The sequence below is a fragment of the Symphalangus syndactylus genome, chromosome 1 (genome assembly GCF_028878055.3).
Source record: "Symphalangus syndactylus isolate Jambi chromosome 1, NHGRI_mSymSyn1-v2.1_pri, whole genome shotgun sequence".
NCBI lineage: Eukaryota > Metazoa > Chordata > Mammalia > Primates > Hylobatidae > Symphalangus > Symphalangus syndactylus.
In genome coordinates, this window is record NC_072423.2 from 143,615,285 (window position 1) to 143,633,030 (window position 17,746).

Sequence of the window (17,746 nt, forward strand, 5' to 3'; positions counted from 1 at the left end):
CTTATTTAAAAAATTAACTTTGGGGCCAGGCATGTTGGCTCATGCCTGTAATCCCAGCACTTTGGGAGGCCAAGGCGGGCGGATCACGAGGTCAGGAGATTGAGACCATCCTGGCTAACACAGTGAAACCCCGTCTCTACTAAAAATACAAAAAAATGAGTGGGCATCATGGCAGGCGCCTGTAATGCCAGCTACTCAGGAGCTGAGGCAGGAGAATCGCTTGAACCTGGGAGGCGGATGTTGCAGTGAGTCAAGATCACGCCACTGCACTCCAGCCCGGGCGACAGTGCCGGACTCCATCTCAAATAAATAAAAAATAACTTTGACATATGAGCCCTTTATTCAATTTATATGTAGTTTAAAAATCATCTTTTATGTACTGCAGAAGAGGGAACTTGGGTAATAAAAATTCCATTAATTGAAGCTAACAATGATTTCCAAAGACAATTCCCACGATCTGTGCTAAGTGCACGTTTGCAGTGCACTTTGCATATATTTGCTTATGCCACAGTCTGTTAACTGAGTATTAGCTATTAGGGAAGCAGAAAGCTGTAGCATATTTAGTGCTTTTGGAGGTTATATCCCATGCATGTAAGCCTAAAAATGAATAAATATGTTTCTTGATTTAAACATTTAGCTTGGATGTATTTTATACTGGAGGATTAAAAATGTTAATTTCTGTTTCATAAAAGCTTTTATTAAGGCTCCTGCCAATAAACTATTCAGTGATTTCACTAAGGAGTTATATGGTAAAAAGAGTTCACAAATTTATACTTTCCATCAGTATATATATCACACAGGCCTCATTTTTGGATTCAAAATCGCTTTTTGGATGTGTGTGTGTGCACATGCTGTTGAAATCAACATTGCAGCCTTTCTTTGTTCCATTAAAGGCTGGTATCAGGATGCTTGGCCAGAAACACACAGAGCACTATTAGCAAAGAAAACTGATCATTTCAGTTTTAACATAGTTCCTATTCTGGTTTTATTCAGGCCACTGAAGTTTGAATACAGAGAAAATGTTGCAAGATAGAAAAATGAGACCTACTCTTCATTCAGCAGTTTGAATTAACACACGGAATGGCATTTTTTCCCTCCCTTATGGATATTTTTTTCTTTACAACAGTACTATGACATCGGATTCACATTGAATACTAGGATTAGAAAATCAGTTCAAGTGTGTGTGTATCTGTTTGCAGTAGTAAAAAGAGTTAACAAATTTACACTTTCCATCAGAATATAAATCACGCATCCCTCATTTTAGAATTCACAATGTCCTGTTTGCAGTCCTAGCTTGAACATTTGGACCTTTCTTAGGCACTGCAGTTTGACCAAAAGCATAATAAAATTTAAGTCATTTCCCAAAAGTGGCCGGGCATGGTGGCTCATGCCTGTAATCCCAGTGCTTTGGGAGGCCGAGGTGGGCAGATTCTCTGAAGTCAGGAGTTCAAGACCAGCCTGGCCAGTATGGTAAAACCCCGTCTCTACTAAAAATACAAAAATCACCCACGCATGATGGTGTACACCCGTAGTCCCTGCTACTCAGGAGGCTGAGGCAGGAGAATTGCCTGAAACCGGGAGGTGGGGGTTGCAGTGAGCCGAGATAGCATCACTGCACTCCAGCCTGGGTGGCAGAGCGAGACTCCATCTCAAAAAAGCAATAATAATTTATTTGCAAAAAGTTTTAGATTTAAATGCTTTCGTGGGTGAGGTTTTAAAGGTTTTATTTTTAAGTGTACAATTCGGTAGTTTTCAGTATATAACATTGTGCAACCATCAGTGCATAGTTTTAGAACATACTCGCAAAAGAAACATCATCCCAATTAGCAGCCACTTTAGGTTTGCTTGTTCTGGACATTTCACGTGAATAGTGTCATGTGGTATGTAGACTTTCATGACTGGCTTCTTTCATTTGATATAATATTTCAAGTGTAATATGATATCCGTGTTGTACCAAGTGTCAGTATTACATTCCTTTCTATTGCTGAAGAATATTTTGTCGACTGCATAACAGCACATTTTGCTTTCTGCTCTTCAGTTGATGGACATGTGGGTTTCTACTTTATGACTATTATGAATAGTGCTTCTATTAAGAATCGTGTACATTTGTGTGCAAGTTCCCATGCTGACATATGTTTTCATTTTCTTCAGTAGATTCTTAGGAGTGGAATTGCTGGGTCATGTGGTACTTAAGTCTTCTTTGGCCACCATAACAAATTATCATACACTGGATGGCTTAAACAACAAAAACTTATTTTCTCACAGTTTTGGAGGCTGGAAAGTTCAAGATTAAGGTTCTTTTCAGGGTTTGGTTTTTGGTGAGAGCTCTCCTACTCTTCTCAGTGTACCCTAATTTGGTAGAGAGAGGGGTTGAACCAAGGGTGGGAGCGCATTCTGGTGTCACTTCCCCTTCTTCTAAGGGCACCAGCTCTGTTGGATCAGCACTCCACCCTTATGACTGCATTTAACCTTAATCAGCCCCTTAAAGGCTCTGTCTCCAACATAGTTACATAAGGGGGGGTTGGGCTTGACGTATGAATTGGAGAGGGGGCAGGGAACAGTTTAGTCCATAGCATAAGGTAACTCTCACATTTCGAGGGACTTCCAACAGGGTACCACTTTAGCCTTTAAGAATCGAGAACTTTTTTTTTCCTTCAATTTGGAAATGGCATATGTTTAAGATAGAAATAAAAACAAAGGAGAAACGTGAGTTCTTGATTGATCTTCAGCTGATTTGCTGGGCTTTCATGGCCTAATAATCACTCTTCATGGGAATAATAGGGGGGCCCTTCTGAGAATGAAAGGGACATGATTACTAATCGTCCTGGGACAACAGACATACTTTGGGACTATCATAAGCAAATTTGGGTGAATTGTCACTCTGTCAGCCAACAAGAAGGAAAAACTATTGCCAGATTTAGCTCCTTGTCTCTATGACAAGTCCCTGCGAGTGGGGAAGAGGCATATCAGTTATAAAGTCAGGGATAGGGTTAATGAGCAATGACCCCATCTTCCATTTTGCCCCATTTCCTCAAATTAAAAAAGTGTCTTGAAAAGCGGTGATAGATTACCTAATTATATCTCAATTACCCACATCAATAGTTGTGGGTTCTAAATGTGAACATAAAGTGATTGAAACTAATCACTTAGAGATTAAAATCAAGGCGTGTCCTGTTAATTTTTCTAATAGTTACTTGAGTTAAACATTTTATTTCTTCCAGGGAACAACAAATCATTTAATCTTCAGAGCATCTTAGACTGAAAAACTTTCAACTGTGCTGAAAAACCTAGAAGACAGACCATTTTCCCCACCCAATCACTTAAAAGGAATTGAAGAAGAAATAAAATGGCAGAGGTTTAAGGTTACTATTCAGGATGACTGATGATAATTCAGATGATAAAATAGAAGATGAATTGCAAACCTTCTTTACCAGTGATAAAGATGGAAATACACATGCATACAACCCGAAATCACCACCTACACAAAACTCTTCAGCCAGCAGTGTGAATTGGAATTCTGCCAACCCAGATGACATGGTGGTTGATTATGAAACTGACCCTGCTGTGGTTACCGGTGAAAATATTTCTTTAAGCCTTCAGGGTGGTGAAGTATTTCATCATGAAAAGTCTTGTAGTGATTTCATTAGTAAGCAGGTGTTAGATATGCATAAAGATTCCATTTGTCAGTCTCCTGCCCTTGTAGGTACCAAGAAGCCCAAATATCTGCAACACAGTTGTCATTCCCTAGAAGCAGTTCAGGGCCAGAGTGCTGAGCCATCTTTGCCTTTTGTGTGGAAGCCTAATGACAATTTGAACTGTACAGGCTACTCTGATGCCTTGGAGCTAAACCAAACATTTGACATGACAGTGGATAAAGTTAACTGCACCTTTATATCCCATCATGCCATCGGAAAGTGTCAGTCCTTCCATACTGCTGGAAGCCTGCCACCAACTGGTAGGAGAAGTGGAAATACATCTTCTTTATCCTATTCCACTTGGACATCTTCCCATTCTGATAAGATGCATGGAAGAGAAACTACTTATGATAGAGAAAGCTTTGAAAACCCTCAAGTCACACCATCAGAAGCCCAAGACACGACTTACACAGCATTTTCTGATGTGGTGATGCAAAGTGAGGTTTTTGTTTCAGATATTGGAAATCAGTGTCCATGTTCTTCAGGAAAGGTCACCAGTGAGTACACAGATGGATCACAGCAAAGACTAGTTGGAGAAAAAGAGACACAAGCACTAACACCAGTTTCTGATGGCATGGAAGTCCCCAGTGATTCTGCATTACAAGAGTTCTTTTGTTTATCCCATGATGAATCCAATAGCGAACCACATTCACAGAGCTCATACAGGCACAAGGAAATGGGCCAAAATCTGAGAGAGACAGTGTCCTATTGTCTTATTGATGATGAATGCCCTTTAATGGTGCCAGCTTTTGATAAAAGCGAAGCTCAAGTGCTGAACCCAGAGCATGAAGTCACTGAGACTGAAGACACACAAATGGTCTCCAAAGGAAAGGATTTGGGCACCCAAAATCGTACCTCAGAATTGATTCTAAGTAGCCCGCCAGGACAAAAGGTGGGCTCGTCATTTGGACTGACTTGGGATGCAAATGATACGGTCATTAGCACAGACAACATGATGTGCGTGTCAACACCAGTCCTAGAAGCCACAGAAGTAACCTTTTCTGTTTCACCAATTGAAGCAACAGAGAAATGTAAGAAAGCGGAGAAGGGTAATCGAGGGCTTAAAAACATAGCAAACTCGAAGGAAGCTCCTGTGAACCTGTGTAAACCTAGTTTAGGAAAATCAACAACCAAAACGAATACTCCAATAGGCTGCAAAGTTAGAAAAACTGAAATTATAAGTTACCCAAGACCAAACTTCAAGAATGTCAAAGCAAAAGTTATGTCTAGACCAGTGGTGCAGTCCAAAGATGCTGCTTTATCAAAGGCCACGCCCAGACCTAAGCTGACCAGTGCCTCGTCACCCTCATCAGTGGTTTCAAGACAACCAACAGTCTTGAGCAGAACACCAAGATCTGACTTGAATGCAGACAAAAAAGCAGAAATTCTAATTAACAAGACGCATAAGCAGCAGTTTAATAAACTCATTACTAGCCAGGCTGTGCATGTTACAACTCATTCTAAAAATGCTTCGCACAGGGTTCCAAGAACAACATCTGCCGTGAAATCGAATCAGGAAGATGTTGACAAAGCCAGTTCTTCTAACTCAGCATGCGAGACCGGGTCCGTTTCTGCGTTGTTTCAGAAGATCAAAGGCATACTCCCTGTTAAAATGGAAAGTGCAGAATGTTTGGAAATGACCTATGTTCCCAACATTGATAGGATTAGCCCTGAAAAGAAGGGTGAAAAAGAAAATGGGACATCTGTGGAAAAACAAGAGCTGAAACAAGAGATTATGAACGAGACTTTTGAATATGGTTCTCTGTTTTTGGTAAGTAATATATATATATATTTGCATGCTTCAGGGAACTGTGGAGAAAACTGAGATGTGTTAGTGTTTAGTTATCTGTTAGTCAATAATATTGCAGAAGCAGGTGGGCAGATTTACATTTAGTTGCCAATTCATTGTCTTGTCGGTACTAGGGTGTTAATAGGTTTCAATATAACAAAACTGCATATGGAAAAAAAATCCTCAATTTCAGTATTTTGTATCAAGCATCACCGTTCCTTTTAATAGTGTGCTGAAAAAATGAAGTTACTTTAATATTTTAGTATAATTAGTTTAAGTGCCTGACACAATCAAGTTATATTTTATTTTTCTGAAAAAGTTGGGTTGTCAACTTTAAAATGTATTGGACAACATTTAAGAAAGGGCTTGGGAGTGCTGGTAAACATGTCAACATAAAAATAACTCCTGGACTCTTGTGGAGAAGGCAGCTCTGGGAAGTAGAGCCCTCTCGTATGAGCAAGAATGTTCTTGATTTTTCCTCTGACCAGCTTATAATGATTTTGGGCAAGTAATTTTTCAAGACCCAAAGATGAAAGGATTGGACCTAGTGGATGTGTGAAGCCTCTTGCAGCCTTAATGTATTAATTCCTGGTACATAAAATATCTTTTACTCATGTATAGTGAAAAACCAGTATGTTTCCATAGCACCTGTGTAAAATATTTAGGGGGTGCCTAGAGAGTTCTGTTTAAAGAATAAAGAATTCACATGCACTGTAAAGGTGATTTTCCTTTAAACATGCATATATTTTTGAGAATAGCATGTAGAAATCGGTTTTCTGGGTTTTAAAAACATTTGACAGGCCACTGTTGGTCGTTGGGCATGTGTCCTCGACCCTATTTTTGGCAGTGGGGACTTAGGTGTATTTTCAGCCCCAGACAGGCTGTCCTTGGGTGCCTGTCCTCTGGGCCAGGAAGGGAGCTACGTGCCAGGGGAGAAAGGCAGGTGTGACACAGCCTGTCCCTTGGAGGGCTTGTGGCAAGAGGAATGAAGCACATAGAATAGCAAGTGCAGAAGGGCTGACTTAGGTGTGTCTTCAGGGTGCATAGGGGCCACACAGGAGGGAACTGTCAGGTCCCTTTAGAAGACAAGGTTAGGAAAGACTGAAGATATTCTTGATTATCTAAAACATCAGTTAGACATGTTTGGGCTTTAACAACCAGTCTTCTCTATTTGGAAGAAGGGTACACCACAGTGACTTCTAAACTGAGGAGTTCATCCATTGTTTCAAAACTCAGATTTAGTTTTTAAGTTATCTTGAAGTCAAACTTAGAAAACTCATATCATTTATAATTTTAATTTTTTTGCAAAATTAAATTACAACATGCTCTTAATTCTAATCAACGTTCTTAGTTTGGCATTCATAGATATACATAGAAACACGATGTTTATTGTCTTGAATAATGGGAGACTTTTTTTGGTGTGTCAGTCCCCAGCTACCAAAAACTCTATCATAAAGTTTTTTTCATGACATTTGTCTTGAATTTAAATTGGTTGTGTAATTTTGAAACTAAAAGTTTTCCTGATTTGTGCATTTAGTCTTAGGGTCATATTGCCCCTGTGCAGCTTGAAAGCCTGTTTTTCAGGCTCCCGATGTGGTATTGAAGTAAGGATAGAATCAACAGGTTGAAATGGATCCTAGTACGTCTTGGAGAAGCAGCACTTTTCGCCTTAGGAATCTGGCAGTTAGGATTCGTAATTAGATATGAAATACTTTGTAAGTCCTGAAAGATTGTGCCATATTCGCAGTGCTGTCAGTTTTGCTTATCAACTGGCATAAGGGACTTACTTTTTTTTTTTTTTTTTTTTTTTTTTAAAGACAGAGTCTTGTTCTTGCACTGTCGCCAGGCTGGAGTGCAGTGGCACGATCTCGGCTCATTGCAACCTCCGCCTACCAGGTTCAAGCAATTCTCCTGCCTCAGCCTCCCAGGTAGCTGGGACTACAGGCGCACACCACCACATCCAGCTAATTTTTGTGTTTTTAGTAGAGACGAGGTTCACCATATTGTCCAGGATGGTCTTGCTCTCTTGACCTCGTGATCCGCCCGCCTCGGCTTCCCAAAGTGCTGTGAATACAGGTGTGAGCCACTGCCCCCGGCCTACTCTTTTTTCATGATCATGTCTGAAGCACAGTGCTCTCTAATTTTGCTAGTTTACCTCTTTCACATTTCCACGTCTCTGGGAAGGAAGACTGGAAGGTGTCTGGGCAGACCCTCATAGGCCACTGGCTTTGCACTTACGGTGGAGAGCTAAATGAATTCGCTGCGTGTTTTCCTGAAACATGAATGCCTGTTGGTCACTTCAGCAGCACTCAAAGGCTCTTACTGCCCTGGATTGATGAAGAGACCATCCTGGAGGGATGTTAATTTTCTTTTTCTTTGAGATGGAGTCTCCTCTGTTGCCCGGGCTGGAGTACAGTGGCGCGATCTCGGCTCACTGCAACCTCTGCCTCCCATGTTCACGCAATTCTCCCAAGTAGCTGGGACTACAGGTGCACATGCCTGGCTAATTTTTTGTATTTTTATTAGAGATGGGGTTTCACCATGTTGATGAGGCTGGTCTCAAACTCCTGACCTCAAGTGATCTGTCCACATCGGCCTCCCAAAGTGCTGGGATTATAGGCATGAGCCACCGTGCCCAGCTGGATGTTAATTTTTACTGTTGCCCTGTTGGCCCTTGGCCTGCCTTAGGCCTGGAGTTTAGTGAATCCCTAGGCTGCCTGCAACTTCAAAGCTCATTGGTGGTCAGGGTTTATTTAAATCGTTAGAAAAGTTCCTATTTGGAAGAAGGAGCTTGATTTTTATTTGAAACGGGGCCAGATGTAGCTCCTCACAACAGAGGTTATGTATTCATGATAGTGTGTGAGATAAAGGGAGTGGAGACTTACCTAAAAGGAAAGGAATTGATATTTGTTCAGTGCTTGCTCTGGCTCAGGCACTTTGCTCAGGTGCCTTAGTTATATTATGCCATTTAATGGGCCCTGTAATGCTCAGGTGCTTTACATACATTGTTATTTACTCTTCCCAATAACAACAGGGCAATTGTTGTCGATATTTTAATACTTCAGTTTGGTCACTTAAAACTCGCACAGCTGGTAAATAGTAAAATTGGGATTCACACTCAGAGCCCTCACTGGAACCCTGGCCTTTTCTGCTCCATACACCATAGGGTTTCAAAATTTTTGGAATGTTGGCTCTGAAAGGCAAAATAAGTGATTTGCTGAAGATTCACTTTTATAAATTGATGAGAAGTTTGCCTTACTTTTTAAAAGAAGGTTTTCTCTGGGAGGTTAACTTTTGGGTTACTTTTTAAAAGAAGATTTTTCTCTGGGAGATGAATTTAGCCAGCTTTAATTTAACGTAGCCAAAGACAGAAGATCTTTGTTAGTTTGTGTACAGTCACTTGCTTTTCTTGGCCAATTCTGTATTGTTCTCCAGTGCCAAAACATGACCTCCAGCTGTTCTCATGGGTGATTGGCCTGCTAAGTTATTGTCTAATTCAGCTAATGTATGAATTTGACTGCCATCAGCATTGGGCTTTATGTATATCTATTGGAAATTAACACTTGTGATTTATTAAAGAAAGAAGAGTGATGGCGGGGAACATGCTGCTTTACAAGCACGGATTTTGGAGTACTTTCAAATTGTAGCTCCACCATTTACTCGGCAAAGTGACCTCAGGCAGGTTACTAAGTCTCTGTTGGGCTCAGTTATTCTTTGTGTCAAAAAAAGAGTCAAATTCTGTAATATATTTGAAGAGATTTATTCTGAGCCAAATATGAGTGACCAGTGGCCCATGACACAGCCCTTAGGAGATCCTGAGAAGATGTGCCTAAGGTGATCCAGGTACAGTTTGGTTTTACACATTTTAGGGAGACATAAGACATCAGTCAGTACATGTAAGGTATACATTGGTTCTGTCTAGAAAGGAGAGACAAGTGGAAGTGGAGGCAGCTTCCAGGTCACAGGCAGATCTAAAGATTTTCTTTTTCTTTTTCTTTTCTTTTTTTTTTGAGACAGATTCTCTGTTGCCCAGGCTGGGGTGCAGTGGTGTGATCTCTCGGCTCACTGCAGTCTCTGCCTCCCGGGTTCATGTGATTCTCTTGCCTCAGCCTTTTGAGTAGCTGGCATTACAGGTGAGGACCACCACACCCAGCTAATTTTTTTGTATTTTTAGTAGAGACTGGCTTTTGTCGTGTTGGCCAGGCTGGTCTCGAACTTCTGGCCTCATGTGATCTGCCCACCTCGGCCTCTCAAAGTGCTGGGATTACAGGTTTGAGCCGCCATCCCCAGCGTAAAGATTTTCTAATTGGCAGTTGGTTCAAAGAGTCAAAGACCTGGAATCAACAAAAAGGAATGTCTGGGTTAAGATAAGGAGCTGTGGAGACCAAGGTTTTATCATGCAGATGAAACCTTCAGGTAGCCGGCTTCAGTGGGAGTTGATTGTAAATGTTTCTTATCAGACTTAAAAGAGTCTGTTCTATCCGTCTTAAGGTCTTTGTTGACGTTAATGCTGGTCAGCTGTGCCTGAATTCCACACGTTTGGAGAGTATGATTATGTCTGACTCCCCCTTCCTTTCATATCCTGTACTAGTTTTTCAGGTTAACCTTGGAATGCCCTTGGCCGAGAAGTGGTCCCTTCAGATGGTTGGGGGGGCTTCGAATTTTATTTTTGCATTACATTAATGTAAAGGGAGAATGCAAATTTTAGTTTGGTGGTGGAATTCACACTGTAAGGCTCAGGCTTCCATTTCCTGTATGTAGAATAGAAACATTTATTGGGTGCCCACTATGTATTGTATATATGGTGATGATTGTTAGGATACAGGGAAAAAAGATACCCTGTCTACATGCCTAGTGCAGTGGGTAATACTGTTGCAGGAGTTTTTCTCAACCCATTTGTAAAACTTGCAGTGGGGCCGCCCCATTTATTCAGCCCACCATGCTCAACCTCTTGCGGGCAGGAGTGTGTGGGCAGGTGAGTACAGGATCCAGCCAGCCACTTTGAGCACTGGCAGGAGCAGACTCTGTGCAGGCCCTGCAGTGGTGCCCAGGTGGTGGTGTCTGTGACCCCCAAAGCCCCAGAGGGCATGTTACAGTGTTCTCTTGGCTCCACCATCCGTGGACAGCGGTGTGTCATCAGCTCAGTGGGACCTTTGCCTCATTGTGTGGGGCAGCTGCCCTCCAGTAGTGAGGGCAAAGGGTCAGTGTGATAACCTTTTTTGGGTACCCAAACTTGGTGGGTCCCAAGCTCTTGTCCACTGTCCAAGAAGAATTGGATCACATGGACACTTGAAGGATGATGGAGGCAGATAATTTTATGTAGGGATGAAAGTGGCTCTCAGCAGAGAGGGTAGCTGAAGAGGGTACAGGATGGGCAGATAATCTTCCCTGAAGTCTGGCCATCTCCAGTTGGCTCTTCTCCAAAGCTAAGCCATCTCTCCTCCAAAGTCCAGCTGTCTGTCTGCCATCCAACTACTAACCAGGCCTGACCCTGCTTAGCTTCAAAGATCAGACGAGATTGGGTGTGTTCAGGGTGATATGACAGTAGACTCAGCTGTCCTCTGATGTCTTCAGTTGATATGGTTTGGCTGTGTCCCCACCCAAATCTCATATTGAATTCCCACATGTTGTGGGAAGGTCCCAGTGGGAGGGAATTGAATCATGGGGGGCAGGTCTTTCCCATGCTGTTCTCATAATAGTGATTAAGTCTCATGAGATCTGATGGTTATTATAAGGGAGAGTTTCCTTGCACGAGCTCTCTTTGCCTGCTGCTGTCCATGTAAGACATGTCTTGCTCCTTCTTGCCTTCCACCATGATTGTGAGGCTTCCCCAGCCACATGGAACTCTAAGTCCAATTAAACCTCTTTCTTTTTTAAGTTGCCCAGTCTCATGTATGTCTTTATCAGCAGCTTGAAAATGGGCTAATACATCAGTCAAGCCGCTTGTCTCCTCTACCGAGTGAATCTGGGGTCTTTATAGGAATGGGATGTGGGGGCGGAGCAGGCCATAGGTAGTTTTGGAAAAGGCAACATTCAATTGGTAAAAAGACATTATTCAGAAAGAACTAATTAGGAGAGAGTGGGCAAAGAGGGATAGAAGTTCTCATTTTGGGCTGTGGGTTTCAGGGTTTTTGCCTTGAAGGTGGGGTTTTGCTGGGGACCTGCCCCTGTCTGCCTAGAATTTCTCTGCCTCCTGCCTCTATCAATATAGTAAACCAGCAAGGGTATGTTGATTGCTAAGTTGGGAGTGTGAGTAGACTGCTGTGCTGCAGGAGGGGGAACAAGATGTGGTGATGGGCAGAGTTGTCAAGGAAGGCTTATGGGGACATCACATGTTGTCACTAGCTGGAACTTGAAGGGCAAGTATTCTGGGTAGAGGAATATCACGTACAAAGATGAAGAAATATGAGAAGATTTTCTGATTTAGGGGGCTCTAGGTAGTAGGTGTGATGGGAGCTGGGAGTATAGAACCCTGAGCAGTAGGGAATAAGGTGAGGAGGATGGCAGGGGCTTCCAGATGCGAAAGGATTGCTGGGCCTTGTGAAGAAGAGCTGTTACCTGGAAGAGAGACGGAAGGTGTCTAACCCTATTTGAGTTTGAGAGAGATTGCCCTAGCAGGCAGATAAAAGATGAATTGGAAGCTGAAGAGACCAGAAAGATCCTGAGGACATGGTTTCAGTAATCTTGGTGAGAAATGGCAGCAGATGGAAAAGAGAAATAGCTTTCATTGTTGAAGTTGGGTGCCTGGGTATGTTGTGGTGAATATGGGAAGAGATAAGTTTTAAGATAGATAGGAAAGTGAGTTTCATTTTAGAAAATGTTTCATGTTCTTGTTCTTTAAAATGGGGTAAAATAAACCTACCAACTTCACAGGATTATTATGAGGGTTAAGTGAATTGATACATATACTTAGAATTTAGAATAGTATTCTATAAGGGCTGTATGTTAGTAAGTTGAGTGACATGGTTTGGCTGTGTCACCACCCAAATCTCATCTTGAATTGTAGCTTCTGTAATTCCCACATATTGTGAGAGGGACCTGGTGGGAGATAATTGCATCATGGGGGCGGTTTCCCCCATACTGTTCTTGTGGTAGTGAATAAGTCTCATGAGATCTGATGGTTTTATAAGGGGAAACTGCTTTCACTTGGCTTTTATTCTCTCTTGTCTGCTGCCATGTAAGATGAACCTTTCACCTTCTGCCATGACTGTGAAGCCTCCTTAGCCACGTGGAACTATGAGTCCATTAAACTGCTTTTTCTTTATAAATTACCCAGTCTCAGGTGTGACTTTATCAGCATTGTGAAAATGGACTAATACGTAGAGGTGCTTGAAGGATGCTGAGTTGGGATGTATAGAAAGAAGTTAGGTGTATGGGAAACTCAGGAGAGAGTACTGGTTGAACATGTGGATTTGGATTTACCAGTGTGCACGTGGCAACTGAAACAGCAGCCAAGATCATGTAGGAAGAATACATGATGAGGAAAGAGAACACGGCCAAGGCTAGGTCTTCATGAAGACTAGCTGTATTAGTCTGTTCTCACATTGCCATATAAAGAACTACCTGAGACTGGGTAATTTATAAAGAAAAGAGGTTTAATTGACTCACAGTTCCACAGGCTGTACAGGAAGCAAGGCTGCAGAAGCCTCAGGAAACTTACAGTCCAGGCCCAAAGGCCAAGGGGAAGCAGACATGTTTTGTATAACTAGAGGAGGAGGAAGAGAGTGAGGGGGGAAGGTGACACACTTTTAAACAACCAGCTCTTATAAGAATTCACTGTCATGAGAACAGCAAGGGGGAAGTCTGCTTCCATGATCCAGTCACCTCCCACCAGGCCCTTCCTCCAGCACTGGGGATTACAATTCGATGTGAGATTTGGGTGGGGACACAGATCCAGATTATATCACTAGCTTCCAAAGGTGCAGAAGAATAGGACCCAGAAAAAGAATGACCGGACAGGTAGAAGGAAAACCCGGAAAGAGCTTTGTCAGGAAACCAGCACATGGAGTTGTCAATGTTGGATGTGGTAGAGAGAGCCCCCAGGGAAAGGATTGAAAACTAGCTCGAATTTAACTTGTGACACTGGTGATCTTGAGTACACTCTCAGTAATGGGTACAAAGGCAGACTATGGTGAACTAAAGAGTAAGCTGTGAAGAGTTTTAATTGTTTCACAGTAAAAATGCAAATTGAATACAGTCAGCTGTCTTTATCTGCAGCCTCCACATCTGTGGATTGAGACAAACGTAGATTGAAAATATTCAGAAAAAAAATTTGCAATGTTTCAAAAAGAAGAACTTGAACTTACTACATGCTGAATACTATGTTGAATCCACCTGAAACGAGTAATAGGTAGATGCTGTAAGTAATGTGGAGATGATTTACAGTATATGAGAGGATGTGCGTAGGTTATATGCAAACCTTACACCATTTCGTATAAGAGTTTTGAGTGTCCATGGATTTTGATATCTGCCAGGTTCCTGGAACTAACCATTTTTGATACCGAGGGATAACTGTACATGTCCACTTAGAAATTGTTCCTTTCGCACAGCTAATACCACAGGGAAGTGGTATGGGGAAGGTATGATCTGGATTAAAATTTTGTTAATGAAAAAAGCCAAACTCTAAAACATTTGAAGAGACTTATTCTGACCCAAATATGAGGACCATGGCCGATGACACATCCTCAAGAGGTCATGAGAACATGTGCCTGGATGTTTGGGTTATAGCTTGATTTTATCCATTTTAGGAAGACAAGAGACATCAGTCAATACATTTGAGATATACATTAGTTTGGTCTGGGAAGATGAGACATCTTGAAGTAGGGACTTACAGATCATAGGTGGATTCAAAGATTTACTGATTGGCAGTTCGTTTAAAGAATTAAGTTATTGGCTCACGCCTGTAATCCCAGCCCTTTGGGAGGCCAAGGTGGGCAGATGACGAAGTCTAGAGTTTGAGACCAGCCTGACCAACTTGGTGAAACCTCATCTCTACTAAAAATACAAAAAAAAAAAAAACAAAAAAACATGGTGAAACCCCATCTCTACTAAACACGGTGAAACCCCATCTCTACTAAAAATAAAATACCAGAACAAAAAACAAAAATTAGCTACAAAAATACAAAAATTAGCCGTCTCTACTACAAGTAAAAAGATTGATGGTGGCGTGCACCCATAATCCCAGCTACTCAGGAGGCTGAGGCAGGAGAATCACTTGAAGCCGAGAGGCAGAGGTTGCACTGAGCTGGGACCATGCCACTACACTGCAGCCTGGGCGATAGAGCGAGACTCCCTGTCAAAAAAAACAAAAAACAAAAGAAGTTATTATCCAAAGACCTGGAATCAATAGAAAGGAGTGTCTCGGTTAAGATAAGGGGCTGTGGAAACCAAGGTTCTTATTATGTAGATGAAATCTCATAGGTGGCCGCCTTTAAAGGCAATAAATGGCAAATATTACCTATTTAGACTTTTAAAAGGTGCTAGACTCTCAGCTAATTTCTTTGGGACCAAAGATCTGGGAAGGGAAGAAGGTTCTCTTTGGAATGTAAATTTGCCCCTACAAGAGACCGCTTTGCAGGGCCGTTTCAAAATGTGTTAAAGAAAAATATTTTTGGGGTAAAATAGTTCAGTTTACTTCAGGGCTTGCTGTCTGTCATGTGATGCTATACTAGAGTCAGGTTGGAATTTAGTGTCTTTTTGCTATGAAGAGTCTGTTTTGTCTGAGTTAAGGTCTCTGTTTTAATGTTAATGCTGCTCAGTTGTGCCTGAATTCTAAAGGGAGGAGAGTATAATGAGGCATGTTTGACCTCTTTGCCATCATGGCCTGAACTTGTTTTTTAGGTTTCTTTGGAATTCCCTTGGCCTAGAGGAGGGGCCCATTCAATCAGATGGGAGGCTTAGGATTTTATTTTTGGTTTACAGTCTTAACTGTTATTTTCACAGGGCTCTGCTTCAAAAACAACCACCACCTCAGGTAGGAATATATCCAAGCCTGACTCCTGCGGTTTGAGGCAAATAGCTGCTCCAAAAGCCAAAGTGGGGCCCCCTGTTTCCTGTTTGAGGCGGAACAGCGACAATAGAAATCCCAGTGCTGATCGAGCCGTATCTCCTCAGAGGATCAGGCGTGTGTCCAGTTCTGGTAAGAATAAAACAGTTCAATAGTTTGAGTTATTTGAATGTAAAATTTGACAGTCATGTTTATAGGTCTAATGCCTTGTGTCACTAAAGCATTCGTCCTTTTGTGGACCAGCATCCTGAGCAGAGAAGGTAGATGATAACAACATATATCCCTTATCTTTGAGCAAGGCAAAGCCTAGTTGAGGAGAGAGGTATAGGTGTATAAACCATCTTAGAAGCTATTCAGAAGGATGTATACATAAATATACAATTGGGTGGCTGTTGTAAATTCGAATCATTTCATTAATTTTTTTCAAAGGGTTAAGTGCTTAACAGTGCTGAAGTGTTGTACAGTAGGTCCATAGTGTGCCCTCAATACATGTGAAGAGATTAATTTTTTTTTAATTTTACTGAAAGATGTATGATGGATTTAGGAAGGATATGAGGGTGACTAAAAAGTTAAATTTTTCTAATGTGAACTTTTATTTATGTTGGCTTGTTTCTTACAATTTGTACTTTTAAAGTCATGTTAGGCCAATGAAATTTGAGCGCCTCAAGAATAGCTATTAAGTATCATACTAAATTTGGCAGACGTACAGATTTGTGTTACAAAGGAATGGAAAAGTCAACCCTGTGTCACAGGGATGCAAAGCCTGCTAGCCATTCCAGTTGACTGAGAACACTTTGCAAAGAACACACCTTACTTCTGCCGGTACAACCTTGAGCAAATTAAAGTCATGTCAAATCAATTTAGAAGTAAGTTCCCTTGTGCAAATAGTTATGTGTCCACACATGTGAGAATGTTTTATGGAAACTAATGAAAGTGAGCAAATCCCAGAAGATCTCTGTACCTCTCTACAATTTAGTATTTGTAGGTTTCATTTTTCAACCCTACCATGAAGCCTCAAATGTGAAAGCCTGTAATGCTCAGAAATGTTTTACGGGCTGTTTATTTAGATTCAGGCCTAGTGTCAAGGTCAAGGAGACATGACCACAGAGGCCTGACTGGAGGAAGGAGGGATTTGCAGCACATGGCTCCATCCCCAGAGGATCTGGGTGGAAATAGGAATTTATTAGCTTGGAGTGTTCATCATTTGGGAGAAAACAGAAGCCAAAAGCCATTGGGAGAAACAGTGATTCTTATTTGGGATATTGCCACACCTGGGGAGTCAAGGCATGAGTGAGATGAAAGCTCTAGTCCTGGGTGGGTGTGGTGGTTTATGCCTGAAATCCCAGTGTTTTGGGAAGCCAAAGTGGGCCAGGAGTTCAGGAGCAGCCTGGGCAACATAGCAAGACCCTGTCTCTGAAAAAAACAAAAACAAAAAAACATTAGCTGGGCATGATGGTGTACATCTGTAGTCCCAGCTATTCAGGAGGCTGAGGCAGGAAGATCACTTGAGCCCAGAAGTCCAAGGCTGCAGTGAGCTATGTTCATGCCACTGTACTCCAACCTGAGCAGCAGAGCACAACCCTGTCCCTTGGTGGAGAAGAAAAAGCTCTAGTCTTTACTGTAGTTGTCCAGTAAGGCTCATGGTGTTTGCAGAGAATGGGCAGCTCCCTTCCTCCTCTGTGAGAAACACCTGTCGCTTGGTGGCATTGGAGTGTGGCCCCTGGCCTGCAGTTAGGAGCTCTGTGTTTTAGTTCCATTCTGGCCCCATTACGCTACCTGAGCAAGTCTTTCCCTCTCCCCGGGCTTCATCTTCACATCTGGAAAGTGTAAGTGTCTGAGAATCTAAGACCCTGTCAACTTTTACAGCCCTTACCTTTCTAGCCACAATTTGGAGCTCACCTAATTTTCTGAGTAACTGCTGTTATTGGTATGATTCTCTGAATTTCGTGGTGCTTGAATCCCAGAAAATCTGAGCACACATACTTTTAAGAAATGAGGCCAATACCCAGGATACACTGAAAAAGAATCCTTCTATGTAGGCGATCAGTCCCACCCAGCAGGGAAGCAGTTGTTAAGTCCTTTTACTCTGTGTTGCATAATGTCTCTTAGAGAAAAGTGGATCTGTTTAGTCTTAGTGAAAAGACAGGACATGTTTTTGAGCTTTGTCATCCTGTGTCAATGAGCTTGATAACTGAGTTATGCATCCAGATTTTTCAGTCTGAGTTAAAAACTAATTACATTTTACTGGGTGGTTTT

At 41.9% G+C, this 17,746-nt stretch overlaps 1 protein-coding gene across 3 annotated transcripts in view; it reads left to right on the plus strand.

Moving 5' to 3' along the window:
* The window catches only part of MTUS1 (microtubule associated scaffold protein 1), a 156,961-nt gene that overhangs the window by 41,633 nt on the left and 97,582 nt on the right, over positions 1-17,746 (plus strand). For all 3 annotated transcript variants that reach the window (XM_055287019.2, XM_063613047.1, XM_055287028.2), the window contains exons 2-3: positions 3,222-5,466; positions 15,427-15,622. In XM_055287019.2, the coding sequence (XP_055142994.1) occupies positions 3,376-5,466; positions 15,427-15,622 (2,287 nt within the window). In that variant the 5' untranslated portion in view covers positions 3,222-3,375. The remainder of the gene's footprint in view (positions 1-3,221; positions 5,467-15,426; positions 15,623-17,746) is intronic.